This window comes from Chenopodium quinoa, unplaced genomic scaffold (genome assembly GCF_001683475.1).
Source record: "Chenopodium quinoa cultivar QQ74 unplaced genomic scaffold, ASM168347v1, whole genome shotgun sequence".
Classification (NCBI taxonomy): domain Eukaryota; kingdom Viridiplantae; phylum Streptophyta; class Magnoliopsida; order Caryophyllales; family Amaranthaceae; genus Chenopodium; species Chenopodium quinoa.
This window is the reverse complement of record NW_018744878.1, coordinates 4,653,297-4,665,796: the sequence shown is the minus strand read 5'-3', so window position 1 is coordinate 4,665,796 and position 12,500 is coordinate 4,653,297. Positions and strand designations below refer to the sequence as shown.

General features: G+C 37.2%; 3 protein-coding genes across 4 annotated transcripts; all 3 read right to left on the bottom strand.

Moving 5' to 3' along the window:
• Positions 1 to 934: 934 nt before the first annotated feature.
• LOC110705660 (beta-hexosaminidase 2-like) lies at positions 935 to 3,426 on the bottom strand. The gene is made up of 2 exons (XM_021883562.1): positions 2,145 to 3,426; positions 935 to 1,998 (listed from the first exon to the last, which is right to left on the bottom strand). Exons 1-2 carry the CDS (start codon positions 2,950 to 2,952, stop codon positions 1,031 to 1,033), a joined length of 1,776 nt encoding a protein of 591 aa, XP_021739254.1. The 5' UTR covers positions 2,953 to 3,426; the 3' UTR covers positions 935 to 1,030.
• Positions 3,427 to 4,836: 1,410 nt separating this feature from the next.
• On the bottom strand, positions 4,837 to 6,033 carry LOC110705659 (protein LIM1). The gene is made up of 2 exons (XM_021883561.1): positions 5,408 to 6,033; positions 4,837 to 5,120 (listed from the first exon to the last, which is right to left on the bottom strand). The coding sequence occupies exons 1-2, from the start codon at positions 5,721 to 5,723 to the stop codon at positions 5,101 to 5,103; spliced, it is 336 nt and encodes a 111-aa protein (XP_021739253.1). The 5' UTR covers positions 5,724 to 6,033; the 3' UTR covers positions 4,837 to 5,100.
• Positions 4,837 to 9,336, bottom strand: LOC110705658. 2 transcript variants are annotated; one of them, XR_002508114.1, is made up of 8 exons: positions 8,917 to 9,336; positions 8,650 to 8,823; positions 8,472 to 8,564; positions 8,321 to 8,389; positions 7,699 to 7,905; positions 6,666 to 6,791; positions 6,315 to 6,552; positions 4,837 to 5,120 (listed from the first exon to the last, which is right to left on the bottom strand). XR_002508114.1 is itself a non-coding variant. In XM_021883560.1 (7 exons), exons 1-7 carry the CDS (start codon positions 9,166 to 9,168, stop codon positions 6,391 to 6,393), a joined length of 1,083 nt encoding a protein of 360 aa, XP_021739252.1. In that variant the 5' UTR covers positions 9,169 to 9,336; the 3' UTR covers positions 6,132 to 6,390. The 2 variants fall into 2 exon arrangements, 1 of the variants encoding a protein (XP_021739252.1); XM_021883560.1 differs by lacking the exon at positions 4,837 to 5,120 and having other exon boundaries at positions 6,132 to 6,552.
• Positions 9,337 to 12,500: the final 3,164 nt, after the last annotated feature.

Genomic DNA, 12,500 nt, shown 5'->3' with positions numbered 1-12,500 from the left:
TGTAGTTATGTATCCATGTCCTGTGCCCATATGTTATTGCAGCAGCAAGAAAGGAACATATATTCTGTTTAAATTATTCTTTTTATTGGCCTTTGTCCGGGACTTGGGAGAGATGGATATACATATATATCAAATAGAGATTAACTATGTCTTCCCTAGTGTCTCTGCTGAAATCGGGCTCTCCATTACTGAATAGTCAGGGGGTCCTTGTTGAGACTTGAAAGGTCTTGGAACTATTTACATCAAAGTTTATTAGCAATGATTTTCAGTAACTTTGTCTTCCCTGGTGGTTCTGTAACTTCTGTTAAAATCAGGCTTTTGATTACCAAGTGGTTAGGGGGTCCTAGTTGAAAGTTGAAACTATAAACCTCAAAGTTTATCAGCAACAATTTTCCATCATGCTGTTTTGAATTACTCTTTTTACTGGCCTTTATACTTTGGGACTTGGGAGAGAATGATACTCGCACATTTCATTATACATTTGATATGACGAAAGCATGGGCCTTGATACAAAAGATTTACTATCGTCTTCCCTAGTTGTTTTGTTGAAATCAGGCTTTCTATTACTCAATGACAGGTCAGGGCTACTAGTTGAAGCTGTGATATGATTCCAAAGTTATTTAAGCAACAATTAGTACGAGTACTTTTGTACTTTTACCACTTTGCGTTCTAGCTCCACTACATCATGTTTGTGGAATTTGTTTTAAGGCTTTAGGAATACACTTGACCTATTAAAAATTTAAAGGATTTTCATGAAAAATGTGTAGTGTAGAGTGAATCGAAAAGTGTGTTATGAAAGGAGAGCGCAACCAATGTGGTGATTCACTGTAAGTATCCATAACTGTTGTGACAAAAATTAAAATCATCCCATTGCAATAATTCTTTGGAATCATCCCATTGCAGGAACGCAGGAGCTGTATGCTGTCAGGAACGATTTGTAAAATAATAAAAGATGATGAACACCTTATTATTGAAATAATCATCACAGTCAAGGTGTACAAACTGAGATCTCTAAAAATTAGCAGTAACGTTAACCACTGGCATGAACAGTGTTGCACATGCCAGGATTTCTTGCACACCAAAGGGGTTGAATGGGCTCAGCCCGGACCCCTCTTCTCACCATCCTATACCTCCACTCATTCAACCTATCCGTGGCTTCTGCATACCTCTTCTTACCAGTGTCATCTCGATTCCCAGACCAAAGAGCCTCAGCTAATGCAGAAGCTCGAGGCCACAACCTGGAGTCGAGGACAGTTGGGTCAGCTTGTTCAGACCAAAGTGCCACCTCCCCTCCCAAAACCAATTTCTTCTCCTCTTGAGTGAGTCCATAAGTGATGTCATAGTTGTATATTAGTTGCCATGTCTTGAAAGGGCCACACCACGAACCGCCATTCCCCTGGTCAGTACCTGGTGGCCGATTGTACTGGCTGTCATTCCCCACAAAGCTGCCATGACCGCAATCCAGGTAGTAGTAATCAGCAGAGGAAACGATTGTCCTGTATCCAGAGGAAACGATGCGTTTTGTGTTTTGTGAACCACCGTTCCAGGTTTGTAATATGGTGTGCTCCGGGGGTAGAGTTGACAAGTCTTCCACCTTGATGGTGGAATCCAGGAGAACATCCTCCCAGTATATAGAGGTCTTATTGTGGGAGGTGACGTAGGGGAGGGTAGAGTTGATAAATATTTGAAGCAGATGAGATAGCCCATTGTGAGCGCTGCTGTAGTTGGATAGGAAGGCTTGGATGATGGGATCTGTAGTCCAACATCCGGGGATGACCTCATCTCCGCCGCTGTGGTAGAAAGGGTCAGGGAAAAGGGAGACTATGTCCTTGATCACCTTTTTCATGACTTGGTACGTCTTGGGGTGGAGCGGGTTGAGTTGACCACTTCCGGGTTCAGAAGCAAGCCTGTCTGCCCACTCTGATTCTGCTGGCCACCAGAACATCCCTGCACATGTTACTATCTCAGGGTGCGCTCCTGCCCATGACCCTGTATGTGCTGCATCATCACGAAATCACCCACCACACACACACATACACAAATGGTTAATCCAACATTCCACAACATTTTATTATTGGTATGGTATAAATGAACTGCATAAGTGTATATGCATTATATAATTCTATTCAAATCTTTAGATATACCTGGAGAATCTATCTCTGGAATAACCCGGACGCCATGATCAAAGCCAAACTGGATGATTTCAGCAACATCAGCCGGAGTATACTGCATAAAGGGACCATAAGACCCTTTGATGGCAAGATCAGGGTCAGAAGGTAAAAGCAGAGGGAAGGAATGTGAGTCAGTGATATGCCAATGAAAAACATTAAGCTTATTCCAACTCATTGCTGAAATAGTTCTGAGAATGTCCTTTACTCCATAGTAATTTCGCGACGTATCCAACAATAACCCACGGTGCGCAAAAATGGGGGAGTCCCAAATGTCCAAACCCACAGGTATTAGCAGTCTCTGAAATTGTGTCCCTCCCACCCAAACTAATTGTGAGAACGTCTCGAGACCCCTCATGGCTCCCCATACCGTTTTAGCAGCCAGTACAGCAGTGCCCGCGCCAGAAGCAGGAATGGTGAGATTGTAGGACTCATCTACCCCATGCTGCAAGCTAGCTGTAAGATCAGCCACTTTTATCTGCAGCACCTTCAAATGGCAGGATGTTGATACCACTACTTCTGGATTTACCAGTGGCACATGGTGTTCTGATTTGATCAGGATTTGGTATCGGTCTGTGGCAGCTACAAGATGAGGGTGGTTTCGAGGACATTTGATGGTAAAATCAGCGGAAAGAATGGTTGCTTTCGGATGCGCCCACCATAACTTGACAGGCTTCGGCCACACATTCAGTGATTCCACATGTGAATGAGGATGGGATTTCGCAAAGCAGCAGCACATCCAGCACTGTAAATACAGAATTGTGGTGAAAATTACTCTAATCATCTCTAATTTTCTATTCACTGCATTTATTCTGTTGCTCCATTTAAAGGCTTCTTTATAATCTATCTACTACACGCTTTCCTGACGATTGCTGTTTTACAATTCAAGACAGAAAGATAAGTAATTCTTCCTTCCTTTTACGACTCGTACGGAATACAAGTATTGGATTTGAAGCTTTCCAGGATTGTTTTGTGACTATTGTCTTTTAGTTCTAGATGAGTTTGAGAATGTTATCAATTCAACTTTTTCTGGGTATCTTTTTTGGCTTGCTTGTTGTGTCATCCCTTTGTAGGCCCTCCTAATCTTGTTCTGAAAAATATGAAACTTGTTTACTCGTATTTGGTTACTAACAGCCTATTTAGTTGACCAAAAGCCAGCTTTAATATAACTTGACGATCATGTCTTTTTTACATGATACCCTCGTTTGAAGGCTGACAATTTTTTTTTATCTTTTGTACTTCAAGAGTTCAAATCTTAGCCCTATTTTCTTCCTCTTATTCATATACGTCAACGTTTATAGACAAATATGATTTAGAAATAGTAAAAATAAATTAAGTTTAATAAAATAATTTCAATTTAATGTACAATCTCCATTTCTTATTATGTTTAACAATGGAGTCTTATTTGTAAGACATAAAATATTTTTTTTTCTTGCAAATAATAAAAAATAAAGGTAGTAAATAATTTAATTTTAGTAAAATAATTTCAGTTCAACAAAAAAAAAAAATTAACAAATCAGAATGTTAGCGTATGGTTCTTAATTTACTAATATGTATTCACATTCTTTTTGTTATTACCTTTTTTTTTCAAACATCCACATTCTTTTTGTGTCTATAATCCACTGATAGCTTATGCTAGTCATAGTAGAAATACTTATTGGATCGCGTGACGATTATGATGTGATTATGACCGGCAATCTTTTTATGTTTGCAGTAATCAAAATCCAAATGAACTTGTCTTGTTTAGAATATGAAAGATATATCTTAAAACTAACAAATTTATTAAAATACTACGTAGTAAGCACTTTACACCCATTTAACTAGCCTAACTAAACTTTATTATTTTCTTCATTTAAAAAAAAAAATAAAAAAAATAGTCGCGTAGCTATATGCTTGAGGACATACGGACTTAATCTAAAAAAAACACGTGATTGGGGCTCATTGCAATTGTTTTCAAGCTTAAATCTTGATGATTGCTACCTCCATAAGTCCATAGTAAGAAACTAAGAACTAAGAAGGAGCCAAGAGTATATAGAATTGACAGTGTGAAAAGGCTAAAACTGGTTCTACAGTGTACTCGTAGTGAATCTTGTCAAACCAGAAAAGAATGGTTCATTCTGTTATAATAGTATGGCTCTTGCATGGTTCCTGTCATGAAATTTAACTGTATATGGTTTATGGATTAACTGGTTGGTGTAATGTACATTTTGTGCAAACCAGCTCAAAAATCAAATTAATATATAACCTTCAAACGAGATTTATTACATCCAAAATTAAATGTATAGGTGAAGAGAAAAGGATAATTATGATAATGCAAGTTCACCTAAATTATGATAGTGCGGCTGGAACAGTGTGGTGGCTTCAGGCCAATCCATCGTGGCCGTCCTGCCATTCATCCCATAAGCGCTGCACACAACACAGCACAGCCACAGGCCAAACATGTCGGGGCACATCATTCGACGTGCCATTTTAAGTTCTTAACCACTATTTTTTACTTTGTATAATTTTTTGGATACAATGCCGGCCACTCGGACCAGCAGGCTACCCTTCTGTCATGCCATTCATCCCAAAAGACAGCCCCACCAAGGGTGCCTCATAAAAACAGGTTAGCACTATGCATAAGAAAGACGGATGAAAGTTGTCAAGAAGATCCAAATTACATACAAAATAGCTAATAGTTGGCCAAATAGCCATATCTTTTGATAAATTAGAGCAGAACATTACACCCTAATATTTTCCAGGATCTCAAACACAAGCTACAATATGAGCAGCTGCTTGAGAAAGTAGACATGCAAAGGGGATGAAATTTTAAAAGAAGCTAATACATATTCTCCCCCTTATTACATCATGCATTATATGGAAATATTATAAGTGGCATTTCTAAGAACTCTATTATTTATTACATTATCTTCAGAGCTCACCCTGCCAAATATTACTTCCTTGCTAACTCACCTGCACCAGAGAATGAATAGAACAAATTAAACTCCAGACACATATAAAGACCACTTTTTTTTATGTAGAGCACAAATAATTTAAAACAAGTACATATGCAGCAGTATCATAGAATTTCCTAGACACAAAGATTGCCTTTTCAATAATCAACACAATTAACTTAGAACAAGTACATATGCAGCATCATTGAATTTGTTTGATCAGTTAAAACATTCAAGGCAAGAGAAACAAAGATAGGTAAAGGCCGTAAAGACAACACAAGACCAAGCGAGGTAAGAAACTGTTACATGGATCAAAATTGGTGGCACATTTGTCAGGGAGCTGCAAGGCCATGCTTCGATCAACACCAGATATAGGGGGGCCATTGACAAGCACACATAAACAAGGCTGTCCCAAAGTTTTGATGGCATTACAGCATGTCTCGCTTGGTGGGATAGGGCTGAATGGGGAAACCGCAGTCCTGCATGGTAAAAGCTGCACCAGTGCTGAGAAGAACGTGTTGCTACAGGTGTGCCCTTGGCCCTGCCTTACCATCACTGACATGATTAACATCATGACCACAAAATAAACAAAAGCCTTGTCATGGCAATGGGGTAACTTCATGATTCAACTAGAGTGAAAATTCCCTTCAGCAGTAGGATGCATACAAGGGTTTGAATCAATGGGAATCAAATTAAATATAAAGGAGAGTTGACAATCACTCATGCCAATGTGCATCTTCATCCTACCACACATCAGCATTTTGATGCTGAGATCTGCCAGCTGTACTCCTAAGTTATCACATAAATCGTGCCTACCCTAGAACAGTTTGAAAACCCAAATTCCGTGACTGCACACTTCATATGCAATGCACTCGCACATCTAGGGGATCAACCCACCTCAAAAAGGTAGACGGGATAAAAATTGGGGAAGAAACATCCATAAATTTTCATACAAGCTATAATTCAAAATCATAGTAAAAGAAACTAAGACAGAAAAAACATAAGTACGCAGAAATAAAATGCATGTCAGTGATGTCACTGCCTTCTGAAGTCAGCTTTTGAATAAATTTCATCCACCAATTATCACAAATTTAACAATTTTGGTAAATTATTGGTTCTTAGTGATACAAGCCTCAAGGAACAACAAGATTATAAGATAACCACTTAAAAACACCTCGTCCATGCAAGATGCCCTCAAATAACAACCCCTCACCTGGACATCTGCTAAAAAATCTTCAGATAATGTTTCATGTTTGTAAGTTGGATAGTATCAACATGTTCTGCTCGGACTACGTTGAAGAATCTCTTTTGTTTCCTTTTAGATTAAGCACAGCAAGCTCCTTTTCAACAAATTCCCCGGCACACAAGGGAGGATACATACTTGCAAGTGCAGAGTTAGCAAAATGGCCTAATGGCTTCAGTACAGCATCTGATGCAACATGTGCAAACAACTGAGACAAATGAGCACAAGAAATTTCTAGTTAGAAAAATGTTAACCTCTTCAGTCTTCACTACAAAAAGTTTGCATTAAACTATTGTATGAATAATAAGGCTGTCTACTCACAGTTGAAGATACTCTCCACAGACTGCGCCTTTGTTCGGATGCTAACCTAATTGCTTCAAGAGTCCTTTTGGTCACAACAACCTCATGCATTCCGGCAATGCATTCGCCACCAGTTAGCCATTCAATCTGCAAATACATTCATGTGATATGAAACTGCAAGCGTCAAAAAATTGGTACAGCTAAGTGGAGTAATCGAGTAACAACATTCACAACTTCTGAACAAAATACATCAATAAAGAAGACAAAATTGACCCATTGAAAAATAGAGGTTTACTCAGAAAACTGGCTAATAATGTAAATCCAAATGGCATTGCTATTAGATTACCAAAGCATTAATGAAGTCTATATTGTTTCTGTAGAAACGGTCGAAACATGAACGTAATTCTTTATTTTACATGAATGGAATGCTTATACTTCACCTTTTTTTTCCTTTTTTTTTTTTTTTTTTTTTTTTTGTATGAAGACACTGATTTCTTAGTAGTTACAATTCACTTGTCGTCAAGTAAATATACCCAATTACCCACTCTCACTTTACCAGTAAAAGATAATCTAACTTGTACATTTGATCATTTAGTTGCATGTGAAATATAAGATACATAGTAAATGAAAGAGCAACAGCCAAACTAAACACATTTAAACGTCTAACAGTTTAATGGAAAAGAAACCGTGGGCCCCTTGCATCTTGGCTCAGGAAACCAGAAATTAAGTAAAACATTTAGACTCGCAATGTAGGTAAACGCGTAAAGCAGTAGGACACCCTTGAAACAGATTTTTAATTAACCATATAGCAATTTAAATCAATTAAGACTCTAATTAATACAAAAATGGCCTTGCTGTAAAATTGCAAAGTAAATACAGTCCTGACAGAAAATCATAGACAGCTTGCCAGTGAAGCCTAGAAGTTTTCATACATGTCCATAGTTAGAGGATTGGGATAGCTTACAATTTTCTTCTCTGGGTAGTTTCTGTTAAGCCAAAACTATGCACTCTAAAAAATAGAATATTGTCAATGTGTATATTGTATCTGCCTTACCTGTTTTCCAGTCTGAATAAGAAGACATCCAACAGGAACTTTGACTTCCACCTTTTCTCCATTTCTGAGCCAAATGTTCAGACCCGGAAACCTACTCCTCCCATGGATAGTTAAGAAGTTAAGGTCGTAGTGATATCCTGCAAATACAGTCCCCTCCTGTCCATGATGATGAAGGTCACTACCCGTTGGAGCAAGAAGGTGAGGCCCCTATGTACCAGGAAGGCAGGAATCAGTAAACAGTCCAATAAGAAAAGCATAGGTCACATATCATACTTGAATGCACTATTGTAAATAGCACTACAGAGGGGTATACAAAATGATTGTTCGACAGTAATGTGAACATGGAATATCATACTACCAACCTTAAACATATTTTCTGTTAACAATCAATTAACAATGAGTTTGGATAACAGACATTGGAAAGAAAGGGAGAGAAAGCAAGTGATGGATTCATTTCCCTTGTTTAAATATAAAATTGGGGAAAAAGAAGTGGAAGAATAAGGTGAACCCAATAACCTTCTCCTCATTGGAAGGATTTGGAAGGAAAACGCGAGCTCAATCCTCACCTCACCTCCCTTAAAAAGAGTTAGTCAGTTAGCAAAGTGGTAAAAAAAAGGTATACCTGCTTCATCAAAGAAGTGAAAGCATCCTTAGGCAAGCCAAATCCGATAGCAGCCATTTCTGCAACAACCTGATACAATGGAAGGTAAATAGGGTGAAAGAGTACATAAAAAGGTAAGCACCATAGAAACATGATCACCAAGAGCGACAACCTCTATAGCTGATATCATTTTAAGACCCCATGAATCCATTGTTTCTTTCCATTCTGGGAATCCTTCAGGAATTACAGGCTCAGCATTTAATTCCTGTAATATCATACAAGCAGAACTGAAACCGAAACCGAAATTGAAATGGGTGAAATAAAATCAAGAGAAAGAGGCAAAGGCAGACCTTGAAGCGAGTATTCGACGGACGAGGACCAATCCTCCACATATATCTCCACTTAGGATCAGGCCCAGTTGGAGTGGATGGCTGATTTTGGGGCGACATAGCTTTAAGATTCTGTTGCATTTCTGCATCCACCAAACTTCGAGGGACTTCAACTCCTTCCGGCGTAACTCCAACCTAAAAGATGATCAACCCAACAAACCAATCAATCCAATGATAGATTGATAGACAACAAAGAAATCAAATAATGGAATGAATCAATGAATGAACCTGGTAATGCAAAAGAGGGCGTTCTTGAAGGCGCTTGAATTCCGGGGTTTGCTCAAAATACTTCTCCATCATGTCAAGAAAACGATCATTGTCTTGAGCAGAACATCTGGGATCTTTCACCAGTAAAGCTCCTGTCTCCTGCAGTGTCCGGCTAACCTCCAAACATAGCTTTTGCATTTCTGCCTCATTGCCATTCCCGCTTTGAGCACAATCCAGGTATGGGTTCAGATCTATAACTGGGAATTTCTCCATTTCCCTCTCAATCTCAGTTGAACCACCTCCACACTCAACTATAATTAAAGTGAAAGGCTTGAAGAGAACATGAAAGCAAAGGGAGGATTAGAGGAAAGATTTTAATGACACCATTACACCAATATGAAAAGTTACAATTCCGTAATACAGCTACTAATCCGCTCTTTTTTTATGTAACGAAACTGCCTATTGTCACCGGTTCAAGGAGTTCTTTTTTTAGAACGAGTTTTCGTAAAAATAAGCTCTCGTTCACTTCATATTATTTTTGCTCAACTAAAATTCTTTTTACTGGAATAAAATTATGTTTGTTGAACTTAAATTATTTTTAATGAAATCAAATTAATTTTATTGTTGAACTGAAATTATTTTTACTGATTTTCTAGTATAATTCTTCTTTACGAAAACTGAATTTTACTAAACTGAAATTATTTTTACTAAACTGAAATTAATTTTACTGAATTGAACTTATTTGTAGTGAACTGAAATTATTTTTCCTTAATATTATTTTTTTAAGGTGAAGTGAATCGGACCTAATTGTTAGACTTTGTAAACCTCTAGACCATCAACAATCATCCATATTATAATTGTAAAGTTTTTTTCCCGACTTTTAACCATAACTCTTCAATCTTTTTTTTTTCAAATGGAACTTACAAAAAATTCTTTAGATGTCTCAAATTCCAAACAAATACTCCTACATACATATCACCTCGTAGTTTGAAGCCGTCCCACCCAAATTCTACGAATCACTAGTGGAAAATTCATATTTTACCACATTACATATGATACATCAATATCAAGATCGCCATTGCATTCGTGTAATAAGAAGTAGATTAGAAAAAAAAAAAAAGAATAATGCACTAGTAAAAATCCAAATAAACATCATTTCCACATATAAAGAGAACTATTAGGAAATAAAATATTTTTCATTATATTGCACAAAAAAGAGTGATCATATTTTTTATATTGCACAAAAATAAAGTGAGAACAAAAGAAAAATGTCAAAACCTATTATAGAGTATGGTGCATAGATTTGTATCTCTATTCTAATTAACGGTGTAGATTTTGTAGACAAGTGACAAATCAATCAATCAATCATCATCAATCAATTACATACTACTAAAAGCGAATCTTAAGACACACTTATCAATGTATTATATTTCCCGCCAAAATTACCTTCTAAAAAAATTATTGTTACTTAAGGAAAAAAAAAATTATATCTAAATTATGACTTAATTTGTTTTATATAAAATATAAATCTTTTCCTAAAAGATTAAACTATCCCTTATAAGTTTATAACTATTACATGTTTTTTTAAAATATTTTCTCTTGCATGCTTTTATTTTTTTATACTCTATATTTTTTAATACTCAAGTTATTATATTAAAAAATTTATAATAAAATTGTCAAAAATATTTAACAACCGTGCATTGCACGGGATTTAACCTAGTGAGAGAAATACGCAAGGATGGTTAGTCGGTTTGTAAAAAGTAGCTCGCCAACATGGAGGTATTCTTTGAAAACTGAGACAAAGAGAATAAAACACTTAGGGCCCATTTGGTTGGGGTTAATGATTAAAGAGAAGGGAAATGAGGTTCATTCCCTTTCTTGTTGTTTGTTTGTCAATTTTTTTTTATTCCCTTTACCCATTTTTATTTTTGACTTTACCCAAAATCCTTCTACATTGATCCCCCACCCCCTAAGACTTTTCCATTCCTTTTCCTAAGCCACCCTACACACACTGGCCACTACCTTACCCAATTACTCCCACCACACAGCCACCTCGTCGGAGCTCAACTAGTCTTCACCGGAGATCGTCCACTCCTCGCCAGCACTTGCCACACCTCCCTCATTTCCAATCCGGAACCCGTCACACCTCTCCCTCCCCTCCTCACGCAAAAATTCTACCCTCCCATAAAACCTTTACTCGCCCATGAAAAGCCTTAGAAAACCATCCTCATCCGGTCGTCCCTATAAAACCACAAACTGTCACTTCCCTTACCCCAATGCCAGGGTTTCGAGGATAGGGAAGTGACGGCCAACAGTTTAAGGGGATGAGGATGGTTTTCTAGGGTTTTTTGTGGGCGGGGAAGGTTTCTAGGGGAGGAAGGGGCGACGATGGGCAAGGTAGGGTGGGGGAGGTACGACAACGAGCGGCGAGTTTCGGTGAGTTGGTGGCTGGCGGTGGAGTAGTTGTAGAAGTGGGAAAGAGGGGTTATGCAGTGGTGGTAGTGATTGCCTTTGATTTTTGAAAACAAACAACATACTATATGGAAAGAGTTTCATTCTATTCTCTTTAATTCTCTTTCGATAAATCCATTCCGTTTACTCCATGCAAACCAAACGGTCCCTTAAAGTAGTTTCAATGTTTCCATTTTCTAATCAATAAAACCACTGGGAATTTGTTTGTTTTAACGAATTTGTTGGACAGGTTTGTTTACAAAGTTATAATATAAATTAAAATAGAAACGGTAAAAAATATAATAATGTTTGCGCGAGCAATACCTTTTAGTTAATGTTATTGATTCTAATATCCCTGGTCATACAATTAATGCATTTGTAGATATAAATCTCGTAAGAGTATAATTTATTTTCATTTTTCGATTGTGTTTCCTTGTTGCAATAGTTTATTTATTTTCATTTTCATTTTTATAGTATAAATTTGTGATGATTTTGATAGAAATTTCCTTTTTTATTGGTTTTTTCCTTATTAGGTTGAGGCATGATTACTCGCTTATATTTTAATTTATATGATCATCATCCGCTCTTAAAAGACTAGAGCTACATCTTAATTAGATGTTTGAACAAGTAGTCTACGGGCCTGTTCATATTTACTGAACTGAGCTGAACTGAACGAACTGATTGGAGCTGAACTGAACTGAACTGATTGGAGCTAAACTGAACTGAACTGAATTAAGCTGAAATGAATATTTTATGAGAGAGGGAAATTAAGAGCTGAACTGAACTGATTGGAGCTGAACTGAACTGAACTGATTGGAGCTGAACTGAACTGAATTGAGCTGAACTGAAAATAAGTAAATATGAACAGGCCCTACATATAAGAGGAAACCAAAAAATGGTTAAGAGCAATATCTTAGCATTTTTTTAAAAATAAATAAATAATGGAAGTCATCATTGATGTTCAGGTTTCTCTTTCACCACCGTAGCGTCAAAGTTATACTCACTTTTAGGATCGATTTGTAGTTTGGAGTGTTGAGGTATCCCTAATTTCTTTATGCGCAAGGTATTGAGAGGGTAATAACAACAAAATTCCCAAGTCTCGAACTCTTAACTCTTATAGAAATTTAGGGTTTCTTATTTATTGCACCAACATC